Raw genomic sequence first — 27823 nt, 5'->3', positions numbered from 1 at the left:
AGTAACATCCAACTCCTGTTTCACCACACTACCACCTTTCTCTTAGCAGCTGGTTGGCAGGAAGATTCTCCATCATCTCTCTCTATTTTATATAACTGCCCATCTCATGATGAAGCTATAGATATTCCTGTGGCTTCTAGAAAAGTTATCAATCTACTGTACAAGGAAGAGTATCTCTCTTACAAATGCTCCGCCTTGGCTTCTAACAAAAATTCCAGAAATGATCTGAGGAAGAGTTGCTTCTTTTGAATCTAGACGTACATGGGAAGGAAGAGTTTGCAACTTCTGGAGTAATCCATGTTGGCTTCCTTCCAGTGCTTTTGTTTTGATCTTTTTTGGAATTTTTTTTCTATAAAGGGACATTCCTTGAATCATATTATCTTAGTATACGAACAAGGCCATCACATTTAGCCACTATGAGGGTGGTTTGTCGTGAGCCAGCATACTGTGTGAACACAGCCATTGTGGTTTATTAATAATGGATTATAGTTTAGTGCGTTGTGCAAATAGAGCCTCTGTGGGTGTCTGGTTTTGCCTGTGTTTATATTGGCTATCTTTTAATAAAATCTGTATGCTTTGCCTATATTCAGTCTTGTTTGGGGAGGGTTTTTTTTTTTGTAAACAATCATAATTTATTCAACTAATCCAATTAATTGGCACAGTATACCAAACCATGAACTACCCATATGACCTGATTTTGCATGGTATCTTATGCTAAAATATAGTTGGCTACTTTGTGGTAGTAATACATTGTATGAACATAGCCAGTTAGTTAGTTACCCAGATAGAAGAAACTATTTGAAAGCGTATTTGATATATAATTTAGCAAATATAGTCAAGCCATGTCAATTATGCCATTATAATTTAATTTTCCTCGATAACCCCCAAAATATATTTCAAAGAAAAGAACAAACTTAACTTCCCAACATGATCTTGTTAAGAGCCATGAAATAAATCAAAGAAATATGACAATGAAAACATAATGACATTGAACTGAAATGCAAATCATGTCATTAATGATAATCCCTCTGAAAGATAAAATAATTCAGACTGCAAAAAAAAAATCCCATGCAATGTATGGAAAAAAAAGTATACTGATGAATATTTGAAATATTTTCTGATGTATAAGCTTTATTAATATATACAGTAAGTACAAGCAATGATCAGGACAGGAAATAATCTTTGATTCTCAAATTCATATGGAAAAATAAGCCTCATGGAACATCGGTAGGTATTCTCAATAATTCTTCAACTTCTTGTTGTAAAGCCTCAGTCTTTTCAGCAAGGACCATCTGCAAGACAAAAAAGTCAAATTATTTTTTAATGTGTTTACTGTTTATCTGAAACCACACAGCTCCCAAGATGACATATATTTATTTGTTAGAAGGATCATTGGGAGCAGAGATTAGACTGAGCCTTAATTCTTATGAGGCCTCCAACTTTATTTTCTCCCAGATCAATTGATGCCTGCACATTGATTAATCTGGGAGAAAACACACACACTGCACTTGTTTTACTTGCAACAAAGGCAGAATCTGCCATCTATTATACCTGATCCACAATCAACGCAAGTGCCCTGCAATCCTGCAGGGATCCTTGCAACAGATAAGAGTCTTCTACCTATCGTAACCAAGAGTGCCTTTTTTCAAGCAACACACCCAATATATCAGTATATATTTCTCCAAATATATTTTACTTTGACTACGGAGGACTTGCTTTGGCCATGTCAGACGTGCAAACTCACTAGAGAAGTCAGGGTTGCTAGGAATTGTTAGCAGAACAAGAAGAAGGGGCAGGCCAAGAATATGCTGGCTCGACACCATCAAAACAGATACCAAGATGAACATCCAGCAATTGGAAGAAGCCGTGCTTGATAGGGCTGCATGGAGAGCTCTCGTCCATTAACCTCTTGGATTTTATACTTATTTGTATTGTATTTTATATTTGTAATTTGTTTTTATAATATATTTATTGTCTATTATTATAGTCTTAATTTTATTGTAAACCGCCCAGAGTCCCTCTTTTGGGAGAGATGGGTGGTAGCAAAATTTGAATAATAAATAAAGTTGCCAAGAGCTGGACACGACTGAATGGTTGAAACTGACTGACCGATTTCTCCAAAACAACACTGGATTTCATCCCAACTGCCCCAAATCCACAAGGCTCAAGATAAGCAATTTAAATGATAGAATGGCTACCTGCCAAAGATGAATTGGCAGGATGATGAAATTATCCTTCATCCTGACTTCCACGGAGGACTGTGTAAGACCATTCCCCACTCAAGCAGCAGCTGGTTCAGAGTTTTTCACTGCATCTTTATTTACCTTTGCTGATGAAACTATTTTTCTGGCCTGAGTTCTGGACAAATGCGCAGCAGTCTTGACTAGAACCTCTGGATCTGCATTGGCCAAGTGAGCTAAAGTTTTATAGCCCAAGTTGTAGAGCTGCCTGGCTCGAGCCTGTGAAGCAGAGGGGAAGCTAACTGAAGGAAAGTGCTAACAGTGAATCAAGACTTAAGATAACCTCTGGTTACCCTCTTCTAATGAATAGCCAACGATTAACTCTGCCCGCAAGTTGATTATGTGCCGTCAAATTGGTTCTGACTCTTAAGAACTACACAGATAGCCCTTAAGCACTGCCCCTTTTTCGGCATGTCATTCTGTCATTCTTGATTTTTTTGAGAAAATAGTTAATTTTTGTTCAGTGTTATCTTTTTCTCAGCACTCCTATCATTTCAGTAAGATTTTTTGGGAACTCTGTAATACAAAATGAGCATATGATTCAAATGCTAGTTTAAAACCCAGGGCTCTGAAAATGTTTTTATTGTACTACTTCCATAGGTTAGGAGCTTATGGATGGAGATTTATGGGGAACATATAGAAAATGCTTCATCAAATTTTTACGAGAGTTTTTCTTTGTCTTCCTCTAACGCTTTATGGAGACTAAGACAATTTCTACTGTACAAGGTGGTGAAGACAGCATTAAAGAATATGTAGAAGGCATATTTTAACTTTAAAAAGTTGTCGCAGAGCCACCTTTAAACTGATCAAACAGTTTCCAGTGAAGTTAAAACACAGTCATAAAAGTGATGACAAAACATAATATTGCCAGTCTCATTTTCTCCACTTAGTTAGAGAGCTGTTTGCTGCTAGGATTACTTCAGGAGCGCTGCACAACTTCAGCAGTATTTACTTCAAAATAATATGAAAGGTGTACATTTATTCAAAGAAGAAAAAGCATTCAAAGAACTACTTCTGCGCAGCCCACAACAGACGCATGATGACTCTCCACTGAAAAATAAATAGCTGCCCGTATCTATCTTCACCCTGATTTGCAAAACAGAGCTTGATCTCCAACAGCTAACATGGCAAAGTAGGCTTGATGGAGCAGAAGCATCCTAATCAAGGCACTTCTGAATTCAGCTGTAGGATTTATACTGAAGATGCTTGCCAATGTGCTGATTCTCTGCCTGCAACGGGAACGTTTCAGGCAGCAGTAGCCAACTAGAAGAAATTTCAGAAGTCATCCTTCTGTTCTGCTTGAATTTCTGAGAATCCTCACAGTTAACCCATTTTTAAAAATAATCCAGATGCCCTGCCTGCTCCCAAGTGTACTAAATGAGCTTTTCTGTCAAATTAGTTTACTAACCTCTAAAACTCCTGCTACCTCCATAAGAGGGATAAGTTCTGCTTTAACACAATAGGTTAATCTCTTGGTAAGTTCTGGCAGGAGAGCTTTATAAACCCAAAACTCATCCAGCTCCTGTAAGAAAGCATATTAACAACATTTCTGTTGGTCAATTTTATTTAGAAAGTTATCAATCAAACCCTGCCCAGTTTCTTCTCTTATTGTGATCCAGTAGTTGTAGCTAAATTAATGTTTACAGTGGATAAAAGCAATAAATTGGGCCCCAACATATCTGGATGCAACAGTGTGACAAGAAAGAATCTTTCACATCAACCTGGTAACAACAGAAATAACCAGCTGAAGGAGAATGTCAATACACTTATTACTACGGGTTAATCCGTATCAGTGATTTGTTTCAAAATGAGATATACAAAATTACAAGATGTCTATGAGTCTGCTATTTATTTTCAGTTTGAAAAGTGTTCAGCATGGGAACAAAGTAATGCACTGGAAATTGGTTCTAAATTTAAGAAAGGAAATTGTATGAGATGATTATCAAACAAATTATAACTTAGTGATTTTTTTTTTCAAAGAAAAGTAATGAATGATGTCTTCCACCAGTGAATTATTTAGCTGTTATATACAGTATTACCTCACAGAAATGCAAAACTGAGGAGGAGAATGAAGCCGCTGAATTAAGAAGAGTTTGAACAAATCCTCGTGGTATATTAAATTTTTCTGCCACATCCCATATGTTGGTCTCTTTCAGCAAGGAATGAAGGATGAAGGACAAGTAAAGTCTATTAACAGTATTACTATCCAGTTCCTAAGAAGATATCAAGTTTATGAAGAAATTGAAAACAACATAAAATCTTTTGCAACCTTCTATTTCATTAAATAATTATAGTGTAACTCTACATTTCTCAATTCCCATGCTTACATTAAGCATGTATCTAAGGGACATAGTTACATGCATTTCTGACAAAGAATTGGAAATATAAATAATGGAAATATTATAACAATATATCTTACTGTAGACCTTTTCTGCTGCTCAGTGATCCTTAAATAGACTAGAGTTAAAAACCACTTATTTTCCTGCTAATTCATACCACATACACAATATCAAATGACTTAGTTCTTAATTCTTTTTATGTTTGTATGATAATGCATATATAAGATTACAACTGAATTCTACCTTTTCTTCAAGGAAGTCAAGGCAATGTATCTGGTTTTCCTCTCTTCCACTCTATTCTCCCAGCTATAGCTAGAGCAATAATAATCCCCAATGAATGTCACCCAATGAATTTCATGGTACATCAGGATGGAGATTTCAACATGGGATTCTCCAATATTTCAGTAATCCTTGAAATATTTTCAAAGCCCTCTTATTTAGCCGTTGCTACTTTAACAAGGAGCTTTAATAGCAGGAGAGAAGAGAATGAGAACGAAGAGAAACCTATAGTTACTGAAATAAGTAATCACAAATGTATTTTTCCAGCAGTCATTCAAATACACTGTATAGTAAACAAATCTTTCTCTTACATTCTTGATGGCTTGTCCAGATGCCTTTTTGGTAATAAAGCTCTCTGGCACTCCAACAATGCTTGTTACTTGTTGTTCTATTAGACTTAGTTGACTGTACTAAATAAATAAATAAAATATAGTCCACTCAGACCCAAGGTTAAGCAAATAGAAAATATAGGACACGATCTATCCTATTTTAACATGAGAAATATTAATTGTACTTATTTCTATTCTGCCTCAAATAGGGATGAATGCAAAGATATGTGCATCCTGCTGGGAAGCGGAGGCCTCAGGCACCCAGAATGCCCAGCCTCCCTATTCCTAAGACATACATTTTTCAGCGAATGAATATGCTGAAAAAGAAGTAGGAAGAAAATGCAGGGCCACCAAGTCACATTCAACATTCGCTTATAACATGTAAAGCCCTAAACAACTTGAGACCAGAATTATGGTGGGATTGTTTCATGTCCTGGATTTGAGGGCTTCCTGGGTGAATTTTCATATGTCAATTCACCATGAACAGACTGACCCACTGTCTGAAAAGAGAGAGGGGCAAGTCAAGTCCCCTTCTGAAGCATTCAAAATCACAGTCCCTCTCTGATTCACATTACCCAACATATTTGCTTCCTTGATTACCAAGATCAGGGAAGCTCCAGCTGTGTGTGTTGAGAGAGGCAGAGTGCCTTTATTTATTTATTATTTATTGAATTTGTATGCTGCCCATTCCCAGAGGATCTGGGTGGCTAACAATGTCAACATTAAATAATACCCAGAAACTTATTTTTAAAAATAACAGAATTTAATAAAAGAAAAAAAAAACAGAACTTAGAAACATCATGCACCTGCAAACCTCACCTTCAGCTATAATACACCCGCTTCCTGTACAAGATGGAACCTGTAGGTCTTTATCATTTGAGCTTCAGGAAAATGATGAAGACCTACCTGTTCTGTCTTGTACAGGAGGGATGAAGCAGACTGAACTTCTGCTAGGAGGGGTTTCCACAGAATAGGGGCAGCTACTGAAAGTGGCCACTTCTGAGGCCCTGGCAGGGGGCAATCCTGCAGGTGAGCCTTCCCAGTGATGGCACTGGCATGCTAAAGTGCCTGTCCCTCTCCCCAGGTGCATAAGAAAGACCTAGTTCTTCAGCCTGGGCTTTTTTGTGTAGTTCTCGGATGAATGATCTCGGTTTTTATTCTCTTCCTCCTCTTACCTCATCATTTTAATGAACTTGGGTTTCATGACAACTTCTTGCAATTTTAATCACTGCGTTTCAGTTTTTTACTTGTAAACTGCTTTGAGATGTGATTGTGTGGGAATGGTTTATACATGTATTAAATAAATAAATATTGAGCCCTTTGCTTAGTACTTTACATACCCTTTCCCTAGGAAATAAAACACAATGTATATGGTAAACATCTGAATGTCTGCATAAAAGCTCTTAATTTTTAACTTCTAGCATAAGACAAAAAATAAATATCTCCCACCAGCAAAGGAGCTTTCAAAAGATCTAAATCCTGTATGTGCATGATCTTAATCTCTTTACTTTAGCCTCTTTGATATCAGACTATATGAAATGATCAATTTCATTTATAATGGGGGTACAAAGGAGAACAAATAAACATACACTTTTTGTCTAGGCAGAGGGGCTGTTAAAACCAACATCAAGCAAGAATCTCTTCCCAATGAACTTTAGTACCACACAAGAGAGGACTTTAATTGTCCCAGTGTTGTTAAGAACACTCCTTTCTATTACACTAGACCTAGGGGAAGACACCCAATGAGTCTTTTTACCTGTTTAAAATAGACCATCCAGTTTGGGCTACACTGAGGAATCATATCATATGGCGTTATCAGATAGATCAAATGAAGACAGCTTTCAAGTATTAGTCCTTCAAGTCCTTTCTTCAAGTCTGCATAAAGGGTGTCACAGTATGCCAGTTCAATTGAACCTAAGGTGGGTTTAAAATGAAACATCACACACAATCTGCTTCCTGAGGTGGGGAGAGGCATCCACAGGATCTGATCCTTTTGTTAAAACAATGAAAGCAGCGTCATGCTCCAAGGTCCAGCCTTTCATATGTGCCTATGATATCGCTAGGCATGCACAAAACAGGTGGAGTTTGCATTGCCCCACCGCTTTCATCATTTGCTCCCTCCACCCCCGTGACCACCCTGTGGATGCTTCTGGAGGTGACCACGTCATCCTGCTTATTGGCAACAGTAATTCTGCCTTACTGCATTTTAGCCGATAAGGCAAACGTGTCTTTTACCTTTGTATGTAGCCCGACCCAACTGAGTGATCCCTAGACTATGCGCACAATTCTGTTCACCGTCAGAGCTTTCTTTCTCTTTCAGCAGCCCATTTTGTTTCAGCCATTGTAATGCTTCCGTAGTTATGTCCCGCAGGCTCTTCTTCTTAGGTAGGAGCTGTGGCTGTACACTAAGTAAGGTTGCACACATGAACTGGTAAATTTCCTCAGGACTGTTTGCTATCTGTAATAGAATTATCATAGGTCAAAGAATAAATTAAGACGAACTAAAGGCTTAGTTTGGGAGAAAAACAATCTACAGCCATGATAGCAGAGAATTTTATCATTATTTTACTTCTAAATTCCTGCTCCCCAATGGCTCTCTTTGATATATAATTAAAGTACTGTAGCTGGCAATTAAAGTTTTAGAATTACCTTTAAGCCAACCACCGATAAGAGTAAGATTCGGATGCCTTTGTTGAATTCAAGCGGAAGAGTGCTGTAACAGCTTTCTAGGGGACTAGCGATTAAATTGCGAACCTTAAAACAAGTTTACAGCACATGTTAATGAAATATTACAACTGGGAAAGAAAAAGTTATGATTATGACATGTGCATATAATATTATGAAATGCCTGCTCCATTCTATCCTAAGAGCATTATTTTAATCATATCATCTCTTGCAACTAACACCTTGCTCTGCATTGTCTCACTAATCCAAGTCATCTATCATTAGGGACATTATCTTCTCAGAGGTAGTCCCATGTTTTTGCATTATCTTCCCACAAGACATGTACCTGTGCATTATCACTTGCTTTATAGTGACTATTGTAATTCCAATCTATTCAAGAAAATGGCGGGGGGGATAGAAGATAGGGACTGCTTTTGAGTTTTTACGATGCAGGATAGCTTAACTGTTTTAATTAATCCATAAATACAACTGTCCTTAAAGGCCACGATCGCATTGTAAATGGATGAAAACAGGGTGCACTTTCTACTAACGCAAAGAAGCAAGCATTTGTAGACTTAGGTTATGGTGTTACTTAGCAGTGACATAATTATGAAGAACCATTTGTCCTTATAAAGTAAAACACTCCTTAAATATACTTACTAAAAGAAGGAACAAATATTTCAGACCAAGGCCTTATATGTTGGAACTCCTCCCACTACTATTTAAGCAATTAATCCTGATGATTTGGAAATCTCAACATGGCCATTCTTTTCACTTAAGTTACCAGTTCTTTGTCTTTCTCTTGCACAATCAGAATACTTTCACCAACGTTGTCAATGCCTGCACGACCAGCCCGGCCAATCATCTGTTTATACTGATTCTTCTTCAAGAATTCTGTAGCAACATATGGTGCTCTTAAAATAACCCTATGAAATTAATGGACATATACTTTAATTACGTCTCAGGTATATCCAACATTTACTTTTCCTCATTAATAAAAAGTATTTGAAAATACTTTTATAGCTTTTTAGGTAAAGGTAGATTTTACTGAACATTTGTTCAGTAATACAGGAATCATACAATATTTGAAATCATAAATATTAAAATAAAAATAACCCCAGGAGAAAGCAGAGCCTTCTTTTGGAATGCTTAAAATGCGTAGCACTTCGTTAATGATTGACTAAAATGGGGTATGCTAAGCCACAAGTACACTTAATATCAAGCCAAGTCTTTACTTCAATACTTATTTATTTATTTATCTATCAGATTTGTCACCGGCCATCTCCTCTGACCAGAGGGACTCTGGGCGATTTGCAGTATAAAACAATAAATATATAATAATAAAATTCCAATAAAATGCCCTCTAAAACAATTTCTCAACTACCAAATATAATAAAATCCAGATGGCTGTGGTCTCATTCAGTCATTATGCATTTGTTCTGGAATAAAGGCAGGCACAGTTGAACTGTGGAGCCCACTATCTCAAAATTCCGGCACATGGGCCATCATCTCATGAGGCCAACAGGTGATTAGACATCTTTAAGGAGGATAAGGCTATCAACAGCTGTTGGGAGTTACTGCTTGTGTATTTCCTCCAGTATTGGCGCCTCTGCGTCGCAGAATCCTTTTCAAGCGATCGGTCTTTCCTGACGATATAATTATAGACCAATTGCTTGAAAAGGACATCATGTTTGGTAAAGTCGAGAGCCAGCGGAAAAGAGGAAGGCCTTCAATGCGATCGATTGATACAATTACTGCAACAATGGATGCAGACATTGGAACAGTCAGGCACATGGCGCAAGACCGAACAGCATTTCGTTCTGTTATGCGTACTGTAGGGTCGCCATGAGTCGTAAATGATTCAACGGCAACTAACAACAACAGCATCGCAGAATACTACTTACTAGGGAACAGAAGCAAAAAAGGGATATTGCCTTCTTACATGCTTACGTTTTCTATGCTATCAGAATACTGAACTAAACAGAACTTTGATTTTTTAAAAAAGCAAGGTAAGCTATGCTTAAATAGTACTTATCAATGTTTAAGTTGGTAACTCTCTTTCTAGATCATATTGTTTCAGGCTTCTGTTGGGATTCGCATGACTGAATGTCTGTCTCTAAGTAATTCCCTGCAAACAGAAAAATAGCATTCTGGGAAAGATGTGGTTCTAATCTCTAGTTTTTAATGGGTATGGATGATTTTTCTTTTTTTAAAGTTAAAAGAACACTGAATCATTGGAATCCCACCAGCTGCTGTTTGAGGGAGCCAACCTGGATCCTCAGGGAGCACAGCCCAGCCCTTGTGCTGTGCCACAAGGTCTCTTTTTGTGGATTCATGCTTCTTAGTGAAAGAACTGTTAGAATTTTTACCACGTTTCAGAGGATGAATATAAAAGGAAAAGCCAGTACTATAACCTTCGAGCTGGCAGGTTAACTCCCGCAGCAAGTGTGGATGTGCAGGTTAGCAGGCAGAGGAGGCCTGAGGAATAAGCTGCTTCTATACATTTCCGTTCATTGCTGGTAAGGCCGCTGTGGTGATAAGCAATTCCAAATGGAATAGTCCGTTTCAAAACCGGGCACAGTTTTCCACTGCAGATGCTTCTTAACTCTTTTAGAAGATCATATTTTTCTTTCTCCTTAATCTTTTTCAGGTCTCTAGTAAAGAAAAAGTAGCATTAGACAATGGGCATGTTCCAGCTTGAGAGTTTGTACACAAGGCACTTTTGCTTCAAACATAACTGGTAGTTTTCATCTAGGATGAACGAGGAATGATCAATTGCATCACCTCACCAAAAGAAAATGTTCAGATGTATTCTTCTCCGCTGTTTAGCTATTATTAAGAGACTGGAGAAGTACCATGGAATATGCTCTCCCCTCCCCATCCACATCCTGGATATGTTCCACATTCTGGATTTGAGCCCAGGTTAAAAGTAAATCCTGGGTAATGTTAATCACCATGTAGACATAATATCAAACTGGAATAATGAAGAAAGAGTAGAGAGAAACTGCTCTCAAAAAGGGAGGACATCAGCTGGATGTAACGATTTCAGGCTGACAATCCCGTTTTCGTCTGAAGTACAAATAGCAGTGTGCCTTTGTACTTCAACTTCGTCTTTTGTTTGCCCATTCCACTTTTCTGAAAGAATGATAAAAACCAGTCTTGCAACTTGGATGTTGTAAAACACTCTAATTTCCAAAGCCAAGGCTGATTTGCTGAAAGGAAAAGGAAGAAGGTATGGGATAGAAGAAAGCACTTGACCTGGTTTACTAGACTGTGAATTAGATCAATACTAGGAAAACGAGAAGAGGCCCAGTAGGAAGCTATTGTCAGCCTTACCCGGTAGACCAGATAGGAAACATGACCAGATAAGCTAATTCTAAGTTATTGTAAAGCTACAAAGTCTCTTGCAAGTCTGAAAGTACAATTCTCCCGCTGTCTCCTTTACAGCCCAAGAAACTAGGGAGGGTCCCTCCTGAGCCTCTTGCCCCGCCCACTATCCAGCTGTAGGCTATGCTGTCTCTTATCTGACTGTTCCCTAGGCAGCATCTCTTTGCCCCATCTTCCAAGGTCTTTTCCACATAACATTTTTTTAAAAATTCATTCAATCGTGTCTGATTCTCAGAGACTGCCTGCCCAAGTCCCTGCAGTTTTCTTGGCAGGTTTTTCAGAAGTGGTTTGCCATTGCCTCCTTCTTCCTAGGGCTGAGAGAGAATGACTGGCCCAAGGTCATCCAGCTGGCTTTGAGCCTAAGGTGGGACTAGAACTCACGGTCTCCCAGTTTCTAGCCTGGTGCCTTAACCACTAGGCCAAACTGGCTCTCTCACATACCATTACATCTATACTATTGGTTCCTTTGGATCAGTTCAAATTACACTGACTGGCAGAAACTCTCCTGAGTTTTGGACAGGATAATTCCCAACCCTACGCACCATTATTGCTATTCTTGGATACTAGCATAAATGTACCCTGAAATAACTTACATTTGTTTAGGATGCAGATACAATAGGTCTGCATCAAATTAACACTGACATCAGGATATCCGTGAAAATGTTAATTTAGTAATTAAAGTGCATGTAGGAAATGTACCTGTTTATGTGTTTGCATATCATTTCTGCTACATTTTCACAGTTCTTTTTAGTAGGACAAAAGACAAGGCAGGAGTACTTTGGAATAACCTCTGTGACCAACGCAATAAGATGATCAGGATCCATCTTCTGCAGATCACTAGAATACTAAAGTATTAAGCAGCTTTATTTCTAAATGGAAGTAAATTGTTGTATCTCAATTTATCAAAGTATTCATGCTAAGCTTCAATATGTTTAATTAGATATAAAGAAAGCAAATTACAAAGCTATCCCCTACCTGATGCCTGTTTTAAATACTTGCTTTCTATGTGTTTAATCTATTAAATAATTTCTAAAAAGAAATACAAGATAGGCATTTAGTTCTTCAACATTTTACATCTCCCACCTAAGACAGGAGAATCAAGATCAATAAAACAGAACAATTAAATTATGTACAAAAAGTATAGGAATAATTTGAAAATTAAGTATACATTGTTTACACATGATATTTTAGAGCAGGGGTTCCTAAACTTTTTGCCATCACGCCTCCCTTTAGTGTAATCTTAATGTACACATCTCCCCTAAAAATCCAAACAGAAATGAACAAATGAACACAAATGAACAATGAAAACAAATGAACAATGAAAACAATACTTTGAAACTTTATTTTTAATAAAGAAGTCATAAAAAATAAAAAGCAAAGTTTGTTCCTCCTTCACCACTGTGTTACTCACTTGAAACTAGTATTTTAGGAAAGGTGGATTTATTGTAACAATGTACAACTAAAAGGTTCTTCACATATCCCCTGGACGCTGTCTGCACCTCCAGAAGGGAGGTACAACTTACACTTTTGGAAACCCTGTTTTAGAGACTATTATGGTGCTAGTAATAACAAATAACACAGTGCTAGGGAATAATTTTGAAAAGGCTGTGGTTGAAAGCGAAGTTGCAAACTCAAAATGAAAGGTCTGCATATTTAGCTGCATTACCTTGAAATCAAGGAGACGGGAAAATGTAAGGCCGTTTTCTGCTTTGCTATCGATTTCATAGATGCTGTCTTGTATTTTAACATATTCTTTCAATTCAACCTATATTATGAAACGTTACATAGAATAATTAGATTACACTATGAATGTAATTGGAAAAGATGTTTTGAAAAGAATTTTTTTATACTGTAATAACAGCAACTTAAACATCATATTTAAATCTCATCTTTCCTATGCAAGCCCAAGGGACATATATGGAGTTCTGTTATTTTTGTCCCCACTGTAGCCCTGTGAAGTGTTTAGGACAATTGAAGCGAATATTTGTAGCTCAGGGCTGAACTGGGAGTCCTTGGTGCTCTCTGAGCCTTGTTGTTTTCTTGCAGATGTTTCATTGCCAGACTAGGCAACATCTTCATGAGAGCACCAAGGACTCCACAGTGTTTAGGACAATCAGTGACTGGCCCAAATCACCAATGACTTCCATGATTGAGGACTTGAATCTAAATCTCCTTAATCTCAGTCCAACAAATGAACTACTATACTACATAGATTTTTCCTCCAGTAAGTACATCCATAGTTCTTTTTTTTTTTTTTTTAAATAGCAGATGGATTGAGATACTTCCTAGTACAATACTCATTTTATTTAAGGTGGACATTTTCCATATTGTTTCATCAAGAAAAAAAACACCTTTATCTTTCTTCTTCTACTATTGTGACAAGTAAGTAAAGCCATTTTCAGAACTTTGACCAAGGAAATACAAGCATCAAAGAGACTAACAACAGACTGAACCTTCATTTTCAAATCAATTTCCTCATTTTTTGCAAGCAGAGTATGCCAAATTCTCTATAGAGCTTGAAAAGAAAATGCCTTTGTAATCACCATCCATTCAACTCTGTCATTATGTAATATTTACTTCTTAGCAAGTTCAATATGTTTTTTGAACTCAATAACATACAGGTCTGAAATTACTTGTGTAGAATTCGGCTTTCAGGAACTGCTGTAGGTCTTCAACATTTCTTAATGTTGCACTCATTCCAATGATCTGAGTTGTTTCTACACAAAAATGAAACAAATCAGGCTTAAGTGCTAAATACACATACTTAAGAATTTAAATCTGCAAAAATCCAAATTGCAAACAAAAATATTAAAAGAATATAAAGATTGCTTATATAAAAATATAACCACTATGCTTCCATCTCAGAATCAGTATGTTATAATTATTTTCAACTGTACTGAATGCTATTTCAATACAAACAGCATGAAATACATTCCTGCAAGCATCCGAGAAGACAAAAGTTCCTTATTCTAAAAGGCACATAATAAAATCTTCAAACGTAAGTCAATCATAACTAAGTTTCACTGAGATCAATGTGAATTACTTCTGAATTTACAGTCATAGGAGTATCTGTAAATTTTATGCAACTTCTCTCTGCATGCATAGAAAGTAGTGACCAAATAAATTTCAAGATGCATATATTCACAAGAGTCTGATTTTTTTTAAAGAATTATATTTCTCTATTCTAGAAAAAATGCTAAGCCATGCATAGTTTGCAAGCCAGAATCTGGCCAATGATGTTTATAACACTTTATATGAACTGTGCTATTATTCTCTCTACCTCCAAAGTAAGATTAGACAGGGAAAAAAAAACTCTTTCTCGTACAATAATTTCAGCAAATTTAAGATAACTCTCTCATCTTAAGATATATTATTTGGGGAGAGTCTTTCTTTCAGGTAAATACAGTGTGTAGCCTTTTCTTAGGGTTTTAGAATCGCCACAACTAAACTTCTTAATATATAGTAACTTCAGAATATGAATTCCAGATATTATACAGAGTTAACTTACTGCTTGCATACAAAATCTTTGAAAGGGTCATTTCTAGTGTACCTCCACGACCACCTTCTCCAAGCATATGCAACTTTAAATGAGAAAAAGATATAGAAAATCACAAAACTGAGAAAATAATTTACTGAGTACTTAGAAACTATCGAAATATTAATCAGAACAGACTCCCTTGATATTTCTGCTGTGTGTTGCAATGTCTACTCCCCCATCCCCATATCGTTAGAGGCATAAAGCTTCTCCAGCATATAGGAGGCAGCAAAAGTTTAATTCCAAAGATCATTAATGCAAAAGTGAATTTGAAAAGTGTATTTTAGAAGAGCAACAGACTAATATTTGTGTTAAAATTTATTCTATTTAGTGTTGGCTAAAGCTGAAGACTGAACACAACTGAAACAACTGAAGCTCACAAGCCAGTGGATCCAGGATGAGAACAAGTCTGAAGATAACCGGCAAATCATAGAGGCTTTTAGGAGCAGGCGCACACAAGGTGGGATCTGGCTTCTGGTTCTGTGAGTGTGGGATGTTCCTGCTAGTCAGTCAGTGGCTATTGATCATGATGACTGAATCCTCAGAGTTAGTACTAATGTACCACCAAAAACATTTCTGTGGAGCAACCATAAAAATGGCTATTGCCTCCAACCTTGTTTGTGACCTTTTCTATTTGGAGGGAAAATGTGCTGGACTAGATGGACTTTAGATTTCACATGGGTCTTCTTTTTATGGTGAATCAAGTCACAGTGCTGGGACTCTCAGACTGTGATGATGGTGCTAAATTAAAAGCACCAATGGACTGAGAAGGTTGCACAGACTTTCTCTTTCGATTTGGAGATAACAACTCTTAATTCCTGTTGTTACATGGAGGGCTCATCCATACAGCAGGGGAGGGAAGTTTGCTGATTCAGAAAAAATGCTGCCCTTGCAGCCCATCTTTTCCAACACTCAGCAACAAGGCTGGTGTGTTGCTGACCTCACAGAAAGCAACATGGGTACTTTCAAGGCAGTGATTGGCTGTGATTGGGCTCATGAAAATAGTTCCGTGTATGGAAAGCCCTCCCCTTCCGTCTTTCCTTTTCCCCTTAAACTTTTTCCTTGCATTTCCTTAACTTTGCATCTTTCTTCCTCCATTGCTTTTCCTTTAATCATCTGAGAGTTCCATTCTCCCTGAATTATCTTTTTCTTCTTCTTCTTCTTTAAAATGAAGAGAAAGGATGAAAGGTACATGTACATGCATGTTCATGCTATTTGCTATTGTGTCAGATGTTATTCCGGGTGGAGGAGAAAGGAGGGAGGAGCGTCTCCTCCCATTTTTTGCACCTTCTTTCCTCTGAGTTTCCTTTTCACTCCCTCCCTTCTTCCGCAAAAGAGATCCATTCTTGCAGAAAGATGATTTATCCTCTTCCCCCATTCCATCATTCCAGGAAGAGAGGTGAGCAGCTGCATCTATCTGTGCATGTAAGTGTGATCCTGACCCACAGCCTAGGTGCTTTTAAGGAGGAGGAGGTTGTGCAGCATGTTGGCGGAACTGGCACCCGTCACTGCCCCCAACACAAGCTTGAACCATCCAAGCCAGATGAAAATTCAAACAACAGTAAAATAAAAAAATGCCGAGGAATTCCTTCATAATAGCCGTTTTCTCCCTCAGCTGTCTTGCTGCCCCCTCTGTGTTCCCAAAGTCTATTAGGCACTCCATCACGGAAAGAAATAAAGTATAAAAAAGAGCACGTGTTGCTTTGTCACCTACTTTCCCCTCATATTCTTCCCATAGCCTTTCTTTAAGAAGTGTGCAGACAGGTGATGCTGTTGGAACAAAGCAGAGGAAGACGAGACTGTTCCAAGAGGGAGAGGAATGAGAAAATAAATGTAATAAAGTTTCAAGAATGGGAAGCAATCATGATCCTGGGGAGGCAAAGTTGCTGAACCTGTTTCGAAAAGGCTGGCAGTTTCCTATGATTTAAACCTGAATCTGAAGAAATGCAGTCTTTGCTCCAGCTATGGAAAAAATGAAGGTTGAGGTTGACCTCCTGATAGACTTTCATCTGCTCTTACATGAGGTCCATATTCTGTCTGACCTAACCAAAAAATAGAAGATCTGAGGCAGAGGGCTCAGTGGCCAGATGAAAGGAGCCAAGACTGCATTCAATAGACTGAAACGCAACAAATTTATGACCTCCGGAAGCTGATCTTCCATATGATCTAGAATGTCCACATGGGAGATTTTCTTCCATTCTTCCAGGAAAGCACCATTTTCCAGCTGGAACAGCTTGAACAGGCTTCAGCCCATTGCTTGGGAACGAGACAGAGGCTCCATTGTGAGGGCATCTCCTTGCAAGTGGTAAGGAGGCACCTTCAAACCAAGGAGGTTGTGTGTTTAAGCCCTGAAGTTTGCTACCACCAACACTGTGCTGTCTTACTACTGTAGGTTAAATACAAAAGTCTCTCTATATTTGTGTATCAGTTATGAAATTTCCATTCTAGAAATGTTGGTATGGAAAGTCTTTTCTTCTGAGCTTGAGGAGTTATTTTTTTCCTGACATTTAATGCTCCATTATCACATACTTTTGATGTCACTCAGTAGAACAGATGTTTAATGACATTAATATAACTATTGTTATGGCTCTTCTCAGCCTGAGCAGTTGAGAAGAAAATGTTAGTGCTTTGTTTATCACTATCTTGAATATTAAACAGAAGAAAGGACGGTAGCAAAATCTGACTTAAATATTTTATTGCTGTTAGCCACTTTTAAACACAAGAGTAAAAATGCTGGATGGCAAGACTTTGTTTTCTGGCCCACTATTAGGTTCAACTGCTGAGAACCATATTTACAAAGTGAGGATGTCCAAATCAATCTTCCCATAGCTGAAGTCTTCTGATCTTAAAATAAAACCAAGCAGGGTTTTACAGGACCATTAAAATGATATAAGGTCAACAGGATGCATGCACAACAGAGATGCACTACTTCTTTGAGAGTCTACAGTGCTTGCAGACTAATAGCTACTTATAACTTGCCTTTCCTGGCCAACAGATGAACACAGACAGCTTAGCCAATCGGTGATGGAGAGAAGAGCTAAAATGTGGCAGTAAAATAGACATCATCATACAAGTCTGGTAACATCATCAAGACTAATTAACTTTACTAGGGCATTTTGCTTGTCTTTTTTGTATTTATTATTAGATTTTTATCCCACCTTTATTTTTTGTTAGCTCAAGGTTGTCTTGCTATTACCAGACTTTGTGTCTATTTTTTAGGCAATTAGTGCTTCTCTGCTGGCAAGTAAGGGGCGCCTTACTCATTTCATCCTCTTAGCATCATGCCACAAGTAATGCTTTGGAGTGTTTTTTGTAATGGCAACCCACCAAGGCCGTAACTTGTTGCTGACATCTAGCTATAATGCTAGGGTTCCAGGAGGCTAGTCAGATCAGACCTCCCCTGTTGTGAATGCTAGGACTGCCCAGTCTAGAACAAAATAGCAAAATGTTGCTCCTTCTGCAGCAATATTGCCTACAAATGGGAGTTCCCCATTTACAACAACCCATGCGACTATAACAGCAACAGATAAGACCTAGTTCAGTGGAAATCATCTGGTAATAAGACCTAGTTCAGTGGAAATCATCTGCAAAACTGATTGCAACTGCTCCAGAATGATGTAAGGGGTTCCCCCCCACACACACAAGGGCTCTTCCAAACTCAAGCTTCTTATACAGTACAAAACATTTCATGATGTTTTATGTTCAAACTGACATTCTGTTGTAGAAATAAGGAGTAATAAGCACTAAAATCTACTTATTTGTAACATTACTACATTTTCCAAAAAAATAATGATGCTACACCATACTGCCAAATGAGATTGTTAATTCCTGAAAAGAATAGTTTTCAGCTTGTTAAAAGTCAAATTACCATAAATATAATCAACAGCATAATGCTAATTTTAAAAACAAGCTGGAAATACTAAATAAAGTTAAAATATTGTAACAAACCTCGTCAACTACAACTAGACCCAGGGTACTGATTCTTCCTGTTTCTATCAAGGCATTCACCAGGCTGTGCCCCTTTTCAATAGTAGCAATGTACACCGACTTCTTTTGCCTTCTGTTGATTGGAGGAATCCTTCCTTTACTTCCTGCATATTCTTCAACCAAAAAGCCTAGTTCCATTCCAAAACCACACAAACTCCCAACCTAGAATAAAACCAAGAAAATGAGAAAAAATAATTTTACAATGTTCCAATTTCACAACAGCAAATAGGATGCATGTATTTCCTCAGGTATCGGTCCCCGCCCCCCTCCACCCCCAGCGTAATAGAACTGAAATCCTAGCTGTACAAACACATTTCAGCCTACCACAACCGGAACCCTAGTGGGGATGGGAGTTAATCGAATGCAGTAATGCAGATGAATATAACGTGTGGTTTTCGCACCTTCTCTTGGACCAAAGCCACATAAGGCAGGATCATTAAAACATCCATCTGTTTGCAGAGTAATTCTCGAAGAATTAAAATTTCGGCGACAAGTGTTTTTCCACCACTGGTTGGCAAGGAATATATTAAGTTCTTTCGCTTTTGCAGGAATTCAAACATTAAACAATCATGCTGCCAGTCTGTAAAATTAAAAGGCATTTCTTATGTTTTTCCTTTCCTGTGTTAGCATTCATAGTGATTCATGATCAGAATGAATCTGTTTGGGGGGTTCTAAGAAAACTTGGCAAACTACAGGACCTTTAGCGAAAACTCATTTGAAAATTGTATTATTTTATAAGCACCCATAGTTCAGGTAAGTACCTGGGCAACATTTAAAGAGAACCTGCTCCTGAAGTATCAGTACACACATGAAATTAATGTCAATGTATTAGTTTAAGTATAACTGACATTGCACTGACGAAGTTCTAATCACAGCATTGACATGAACAGTATAGCACATTCAAGAGGTTTATTTATTTATTTATTTATTATCTGGTTATAAAAAATGTAAAAGTATTGTAGAGCAGCAGCTCTTATATGAGAGGATGCTATACTTAATGGAAAAAATGGGCTTGCATTTCATGTAATTTCTATTGGACTGAAATGTAAACATGGAGGAATTTCAGTTTCGGCTTGGAAATTCAGTATGATAATCATGTTGGAATAAGCATATGTTACAACCCCTATTCTGCATTTTTCCAGTTGTATAGCTTTCTGTTACATGGATGTATCAGTTGAATGTTGTTTTTTAAATTACCTTTCTAATGAGATCCAGGATGGTTTCCCATGCTTATGCTTTCTTCCACTGAGGAAGAACTTGTAGAAGAATTTTACTTGCAAATAATTAGTCAACATATAACATTTCTTCCACTAATGCAGAAGTAATTTAAGATGTATGTTGAATCTGATGTAAAAACATGTAACAAATGCATAGACTTGTGTGGATGAGCAGATACTGTGTTGGAGGCTCCAATATTTTGAAAGCTGAAAACCGGAATATTTTGAAAGCTGAAAATACTGACAAGATTTGAGATACAATGTAAACAAAACCAAATTACTTTTTGGTTTCCCAAAGAAACAATCTGCAGGTAATTTTACAGAATCATGTTTTTAGTTAGTTTAGATAGTTGTGACAAAGAGGAGCAGTAATCACACAAAAGTGTAATAGTAGGAAATGAATGATGGGATTTTAATAATTGAAAAATCGTGAAGTCCTTGGTGCTCTCTGAGCCTTGTTGTTTTCTTGCAGACATTTCATTGCCAGGCTAGGCAACATCTTCAGTGCAAAGAGGGAGTGGGCCTTGCTCTCGGTTTATATACCGTGGCTTGCCCTGCTTGTGTTGGTGGGGGTGTTGTTCTCTCCTTGGGAGTTCTTTGATTGGGCTGTTGTTTGCTGCTTGATTGACTGGCTGAGTTAATAGTTCCTTGATTGAGGGGTATTGTGCTGTTTGATGGTTCATCTGGCGTTAATCCTAGTGTTGATTTTTGCATATCTGGGTGTTGATTGCTGGCAAGGGAGTGTACTGGTCTTTTGGCTTTTCTATTGTCTCTTGAATGGTATGTAAATGTTGTTTACCTCTATGTGTCTGTTGATGGCTGCTTTGTCTGAGTGCCAGGCTTCCAGGAATTCTCTGGCGTTTTTGGATTTGGCTTGATTTAGGATGCTCAGTTTCCCAGTTGAAACTATGGTTGAGTCTGTCCACGTGTTGTGAGATTAAGGAGTTCTCATCATGTCTTCTGACTGCTAGTTGGTGTTCGTGGATGTGCTCTGCTAGTCTTCTGCCTGTCTGTCCTACATACAGTCTTCGCACTGTATGTTGTAAATAACTCGCTTTTTCTTCTTGGGCTATTGGGTCTTTTGGGTTGCTTAATATGTTTTGAAGAGTTTTAGTTGATTTATGTGCTACGGTGATGCCATGTGGTTGTAATAGTCTGTTGGTGGTTTCTGAGATGTTTCTGATGTATGCCACAGTTATCCTCAGACAAAGCAGCCATCAGCAGACACATAGAGGTAAACAACATTTACATACCATTCAAAAGAGACAATAGAAAAGCCAAAAGACCAGTACACTCCCTTGCCAGCAATCAACACGCAAATATGCTAAAATCAACACTACGATTAACACCAGATGAACCATCAAACAGCACAATACACCCTAATCAAGGAACTATTAACTCAGGCCATCAACCAAGCAGCAAACAACAGCCCAGTCAAAGAACTCCCAAGGAGAGAACAACACCCCCACCAACACAAGCAGGGCAAGCCACGGTGTATAAACTGAGAGCAAGGCCCACTCCCTCTTTGCACTGAAGATGTTGCCTAGCCTGGCAATGAAACGTCTGCAAGAAAACAACCAGGCTCAGAGAGCACCAAGGACTCCACAGTTCAACCCTGAGCTACAAATATTCGCTTTGATTGGTAATTGAAAAATCTGTTTAACAGATATGATCAAAAGCTGGGAGATTTTGTCGTGTTATTCTTGGGACTTTTGAAGAAATGGATAAACTTCCAATAATGCAAGAATGAATGAGAACAATTAATTTGTCCTGCTTAATATTCATTTTTTTACCTTCTAATAAAGACGGCTCAGGTTATTTCTAGTCCAGCTATCTTCCATCTGTTCAGGGCCACAGAGCTTTAAGATAGTGGGGGGAGAGGAGAATCAAGATGGTGGGTATGTCTATGCCATCGAAGCTCTGCCCCTCATGTGCACTGCATCATGAAAAAATGTGCAGCACTTCAACCGCATGGCTGCACCCACCATCTTGACTTTTTGGACCCACCCTGTGGACATTGCTGGCCCCAGAACCAACCTAATGACATTTTTACACAAATGCCATTCTTCTCACATGCATTGTTATATGACAGAAAAAGTTGTGGTCTATTAGGGCACCACAAAAGAATAAGGCTTGAATGCTCATTCATAGGAGATTTTACAGCGAACAGACAAGGCCTGGCACGTACCCTATAAGCTCTTCATATTGCTGTGATGGGCAGAAGAAAAGCAGCATAGAATGAAATTTCTAGATGTGATAATCTAAATTCATAGCTTGCTGATTTCCATTCTTAGGTATTAAAAATTAATAAGGATTTGGAGATAGTTAAGCATTGTTTCAGGATATGAACATATGAAGTACTGCTATTTTTTAAGCATCCAGCCAGTGATACTCAGCAGTTTCTTTAGATTATTATTTTGGATCACAATTTGCATTGCTGTGATCCGAGACAAACACCAGTAAGTTTTTTTTAAGTGCACTAAATCACACAACTGCAATGAGAAAGGCAAAAACTTGAAAATGTATGTAACATTTGGCAAACTGAAGCATTAAACATATTGCAATGAATATAAGTTTGGATTAATGTGAAAAAGTATTTGAACTTATTGGAAAAGATAAAAGCTTTATCATCAGCTCATCAATCATATCTTTACTAAGAAGACCACAGCATAGACTATTGCTTTTAATTGCAATATGACAGAATCTGCTAACAATGCAGATGGAAGAAATCTGGCAGTCCATTAGACATGTATTCTTCATATGCCCTTAGTGCAGGGACTCATGAGAAAGGAATATTACATATTCTGAATAACAGGTTTGCAATGATTGAGAAGCAAAAATCAATTTTATCCTATTAGATCAGGAGGACCCAGAAAAAATATAGCAAGATTCTATTAGCAGTAAGAGACAGTGTTACATGAATGGAGTGAGTTTGTACAATGTTTAAAATTGTATTGATTTTATTTGCAAGCTGTTCTCTGACTATAAGAAATTAACAAAGTTAAGTAGGTTATGTAGCTTATAATGCTAGAATTATCACTGAAATTACAAGTTGAAACTGATTGCCACTGTAGATTTCCATCCTAAAAAATGAATTTCCTCCACATTTACAATTCATTAGTTCCATGTAATGTATGTACATTGAGAATTAAATTATCATTTCATTAATTTTGTGATTTTTCATTATCCCTATTAGTATAATTTATAATTGCTGTTACATGGATTAGTTATTCTTTTTATTTATATTTACCATAAACATTTAAACTGGTATGGATGACTTGGTCAATTGTTTTGTGTTTTGTAAAGCACCATAAGCCTTACAGAATCAGTGGTACGTTAGTAGAATGAATGAATGAATGAATGAATGAATGAATGAATGAATGAACGAATGAATAGGTTTTCTTTTGGGTGGCTGCTTTGCCAAAGATGTCATAAGAATGGAAAGCTAGCCTTCATGCTTTCTGCCCAACAATTCAAAGATTACTTCAATGGAATGAAAAGTCAGGCAACTTAAATCTCTTATACAAATGTCAGTCTAACAAATAAAATAATTCAGTTTCAGAAACAAAACAAGCAAAGGTTGCACTGAACTGGAATTTATCATAGCAGCAAAGGTTACAACAAACAGCGTTTGGGGTATTACCATAAAGTTTCTCAATTCCTCTGAAGTGTAGAAGTAGCTCCTTGACTTTGGTGGGTAAACCGTAGAAAGGACCAATATCTAGAAAAGCCAAGTTGTCAGCTCTCTCTGCAATGGCCATCTCTTCAGTTACAATAGCTTCTTTCAGCTGTTTGCTTTTAGAAACCAATGGAGCAGAAGATCTGGCATTCCCAGCCATCGCACTTTTGAGATGGTCTTTCAGACTCTTTCGCCTACCTGGTTCAAACAAAGCAGTTCTCCCTGATTCACCATCTTTTTTATTATTTTCTGTATCACTGCAGTACAGTAGATCTGGGAACTCCAGCTGACAGGATATTTCTTTTATGACTGCTGCTTTCTGAGAACATTCATCTGAATGTTGAAGAAATAAAAGCTGGGATGACGGAAGACATTCTAAATGACTATCCTGAGGCTTTGAGCTATTATCCCGTTCCTTCATCTTTTTCAAAGAGTCATATTCTCCTGTGTTTCTGGAGCTAATCATAGTGTTTGTCACTGAAAATACCTGTGCCACGTTCTTTATCTGAGTATCTCCGCCTACAGTCTGCACAGCAGCGCTGAGATCTGGATTGTCAGAATCCAGACCATCCCTACTAGAGTGCATGCACTTTTGCTCTATATTGTTAATTTCAGTTAAGAAAGAGCTGTTGCCAGAAAAGCTGTCATAGTCTGCAAACATTTCATCACTGTCAAAATACTGAAAGAAAAAGAAAGGTGAATGAGACTTTTTAATACTGAGCATTTATATACAGGATGATAAAATACTCATTCTTTTGGCAAAAGTTACAACTATTAGGATGAAATAGTGTTACTACACCACAGAACTGTTTACAATAATCATAACAGCTTATCAAAAGCCATGAATGAGTTCCTGACCAAGACATTTCTCTTTTTCAAAAAAAAAATCAGAACTGTCCTTATATCTTTAACAGCCTAACACGAGCAGTCAGCTGAACATTACAAGAAACTTTTTCTTTAGGCCAATTCAGGAACGGAATCAATTAGAGAAAGCACAGATAGGTGACATTTTTTTGGCCTGGAGATCACAGTACAGTATCACCTTCAGCCATGCCTGAGGGTCTATAGAAGGCATGGTGCGTCATGTTGTGACGTCACTGGAATGGTTGGCATTCTGAACCATTTTTTTTTTTTTGCATATTTGGAGTACTGTAGGGAATGTATCTTTACAGAGGATAGGACAAATTTAGGGGACTTTTAATGGGTGTATTATGTCTCTGCAACACCCACCCCCAATAATACAAGAGCCCAAAATTTTGCTCTTGGCCAATCTGGAATTCTATTTTACTAGCCTACCTCTTTCCAATGCCCTTTTTTCACCCCCCACCCCCACCAGCCACCATCACTGAGCACCACTGGCCTTGAATTCAAGTGTGGCAAACCCAACTGGCCCACCCACTCCTCCCACAAATCAAAAAGGTATGGGTAAGCTGGCTGGATATTCTGCACTTGAATTGAAAGGTCGTGGTGGCAGCAGCTAAGATATTCCTTTGGAATATCTTGCCCCTGGAGTTGAGACGGGTCTCTTCACTCCGGGACTCCTGGAAGAAATCGAAGACCCAGTTCTGCCGCCTCGCTTGGGATGGGGAGGGTGACAGCTCCACCTGGGGGTAGCTGGCGCCATAGCACCCCTTATTGATTGTCGTTCCATCTCGGCTTGGATTTTATATTTATTATTTTATTTATATTTTTAGACTGTAACTCAGATTGATATGTTTTTATCATTATTTTATTGTAAACTGCCCAGAGTCCCCCAGTGGGGGAGATGGGCGGTGATATACATTTAAATAATAAATAAATAAGTGGAAGTAGAAAAAACAAAAGTATTGGGAAGTCTGGTAGGCCATGAGGAGGAGGAGGCAAGAGAAAGGTAAGGTTTACCAACCTTTCCCTACAAGCTCCATAATATTCCAGGTTTCAGCTTGGCCAAATGCAACCTGCCCAAAACTGTTTGTCTAAACTACCAAGCCACAACGCGTTTGTTCTAGATTTGAAACAAATTTAATATTTTGTTTGCACCTTTATAGCAATGCACCCATAAACTTGATGATACCACTTTGATGGCTGAAAGCGAAGAGGAACTGAGGAGCCTTATGATGAAGGTGAAAGAAGAAAGTGCAAAAGCTGGCTTGCAGCTAAACCTCAGAAAAATCAAGATTATGGCAACCAGCTTGATTGATAACTGGCAAATAGAGGGAGAAAACGTAGAGGCAGTGAAAGACTTTGCATTTCTAGGTGCAAAGATTACTGCAGATGCTGACTGCAGTCAAGAAATCAGAAGACGTTTAATCCTTGGGAGAAGAGCAATGACCAATCTCAATAAAATAGTTAAGAGCAGAGACATCACACTGACAACAAAGGTCCGTGTAGTTAAAGCAATGGTGTTCCCCGTAGTAACATATGGCTGCGAGAGCTGGACCATAAGGAAGGCTGAGCGAAGGAAGATAGATGCTTTTGAACTGTGGTGTTGGAGGAAAATTCTGAGAGTGCCTTGGACTGCAAGAAGATCCAACCAGTCCATCCTCCAGGAAATGAAGCCAGACTGCTCACTTGAGGGAATGATATTAGAGGCAAAACTGAAATACTTTGGCCACATAATGAGAAGACAGGACACCCTGGAGAAGATGCTGATGCTAGGGAGAGTGGAAGGCAAAAGGAAGAGGGGCCGACCAAGGGCAAGGTGGATGGACGATATTCTAGAGGTGACGGACTCGTGCCTGGGGGAGCTGGGGGTGTTGACGACCGACAGGAATCTCTGGCGTGGGCTGGTCCATGAAGTCATGAAGAGTCGGAAGCGACTGAACGAATAAACAACAACCCATAAACTTATTAGGAAATAAGCTGGACCTAAACAGACTACCTTAAGCATGCAAAAAGATTCATCTAAGACTTTATTACTTTCAGTTCTGCTGTTCGTAGCAAGAGACAGCCAGTCAGATGCTGTACGTTCGTATCAGGGATGAATAAAGAGGAACATAATTTGGTAATAGTATGACAATTTGCCTAGAAATAATTTATAACTTTAAAAATTTTATACTATTCTTAAACTTGAAATTTCCATGGCATGTACATGAAACCTTTCTTTACTCACCTACGCTGTTAATTAGAGCTTACACTCAGAAAAATTTACCCAGCCTAAAAACTGTATGACTAGTCATTTTAGCTTCCACTATTTATTTTTAAACTACTATTTAAGAACACCTCTGTACTATTTAATATTATTATTTGATCTACATCTTTTAGAGTTCTGTTCTGCAGCATGTTTCTTGAGAGCCTTGGTTGAAACACAGCACAAAAATAAACAGTACTGTAACGTAACACCAACGATTAATATTTTCCTTAGATGTTCCTTCCTTGTATCAAATCTTAAGAATGGTTCTTAAGACCCTCTTTCTTTCTTTTTTCAGCTAACAACTACTCCATGCAGACTCTTTATGTATGTCTGCTATATTTATTTTTCTCACGTTTCCAAAATAAACTGATTTCATATTTGCCTCTGTTTTTAATCAGTCTTGCCTCTATTTAAGGCTTTTCCCCCGTTTTCTTATAAACGTTTCCCTCCGCCGCTGGAATGCAGTTTTCTTGCCAACAACCCAAAAGTGAGTTGGCAATTCTATTTCTGGACCTCTAGCTCAGGTCTTGTACTCCTAGCTGCTGAATAATAATAATAATAATAGTAATAATAATCACCACCACCAGGTCTCCCAGCCTCAAGTCCGCACGGATAATAATAATAATAATAATAATAATAATAATAATAATAATAATAATAATGTCTCCCAGCCTCAAGTCTGCTCTATTTGCCGCCCGGGGGAGGCCTGGAATCGGCGGTACCTCCGGCTTCGGTTCCTCCAGCGCTTCCTCGCTTTCGTCCGAGTTCAGTTTCTTGCGGGCCGGCGGGGAAGACGAGCGGAACCGGCCTCGGCTTTTTCTGCCGGGCGAATCCGCCCCTTGGCCTGGCCGCCGCCGCCGCCGCCGCCGCCTTCGCTCCTGCGTCCTTCTGCTAGCGACTCCACCGCCCTCCATGGAAGAGCGGTATAGCCCTCGCCGGGCTCCCCCCACCCCCGGGTCAGCCGGTGCTATGCCAGAGGAGCAGGTGGAGAATTGAGCCGCTTCTAACGAGGAGCGGCAGCGGCTCCATTTTCTCTCGTGCCCCCCTCTCCCGGA

At 38.4% G+C, this 27823-nt stretch overlaps 1 protein-coding gene across 4 annotated transcripts; it reads right to left on the bottom strand.

Annotated features, from left to right (window-relative positions):
• Positions 1–1171: 1171 nt before the first annotated feature.
• Positions 1172–27823, bottom strand: HELQ (helicase, POLQ like). 4 transcript variants are annotated; one of them, XM_063310719.1, is made up of 18 exons: positions 27491–27805; positions 23621–24335; positions 19162–19340; positions 18722–18922; positions 14747–14819; positions 13858–13955; positions 12905–13003; positions 11938–12083; positions 10266–10505; positions 8636–8777; positions 7837–7941; positions 7423–7645; positions 6944–7101; positions 5170–5268; positions 4280–4453; positions 3649–3762; positions 2325–2459; positions 1172–1292 (listed from the first exon to the last, which is right to left on the bottom strand). In XM_063310719.1, the coding sequence occupies exons 1-18, from the start codon at positions 27680–27682 to the stop codon at positions 1215–1217; spliced, it is 3171 nt and encodes a 1056-aa protein (XP_063166789.1). In that variant the 5' UTR covers positions 27683–27805; the 3' UTR covers positions 1172–1214. The 4 variants fall into 4 exon arrangements, 3 of the variants coding, with proteins under 3 accessions (XP_063166789.1, XP_063166790.1, XP_063166791.1); XM_063310720.1 differs by lacking the exon at positions 4280–4453 and having other exon boundaries at positions 27491–27809; XR_010068442.1 differs by lacking the exon at positions 1172–1292 and having other exon boundaries at positions 4280–4389; positions 27491–27823.

Source organism: Candoia aspera, chromosome 8, assembly GCF_035149785.1.
Source record: "Candoia aspera isolate rCanAsp1 chromosome 8, rCanAsp1.hap2, whole genome shotgun sequence".
NCBI lineage: Eukaryota > Metazoa > Chordata > Lepidosauria > Squamata > Boidae > Candoia > Candoia aspera.
This window is presented reverse-complemented; position numbering and strand designations above follow the sequence as displayed.

Coding starts and splice junctions, on each gene's coding strand:
- HELQ (XM_063310719.1), bottom strand. CDS start 27,682: ATGGAGGGCGGTGGAGTCGCTAGCAGAAGGACGCAGGAGCGAAGGCGG. Junction 13,004..13,857: donor ACACAAGTAATTTCAGACCT/GTATGTTATTGA, acceptor TTCATAATATAG/GTTGAATTGAAAGAATATGT. Junction 1,293..2,324: donor AAATAGTTTCATCAGCAAAG/GTAAATAAAGAT, acceptor TTTGTCTTGCAG/ATGGTCCTTGCTGAAAAGAC.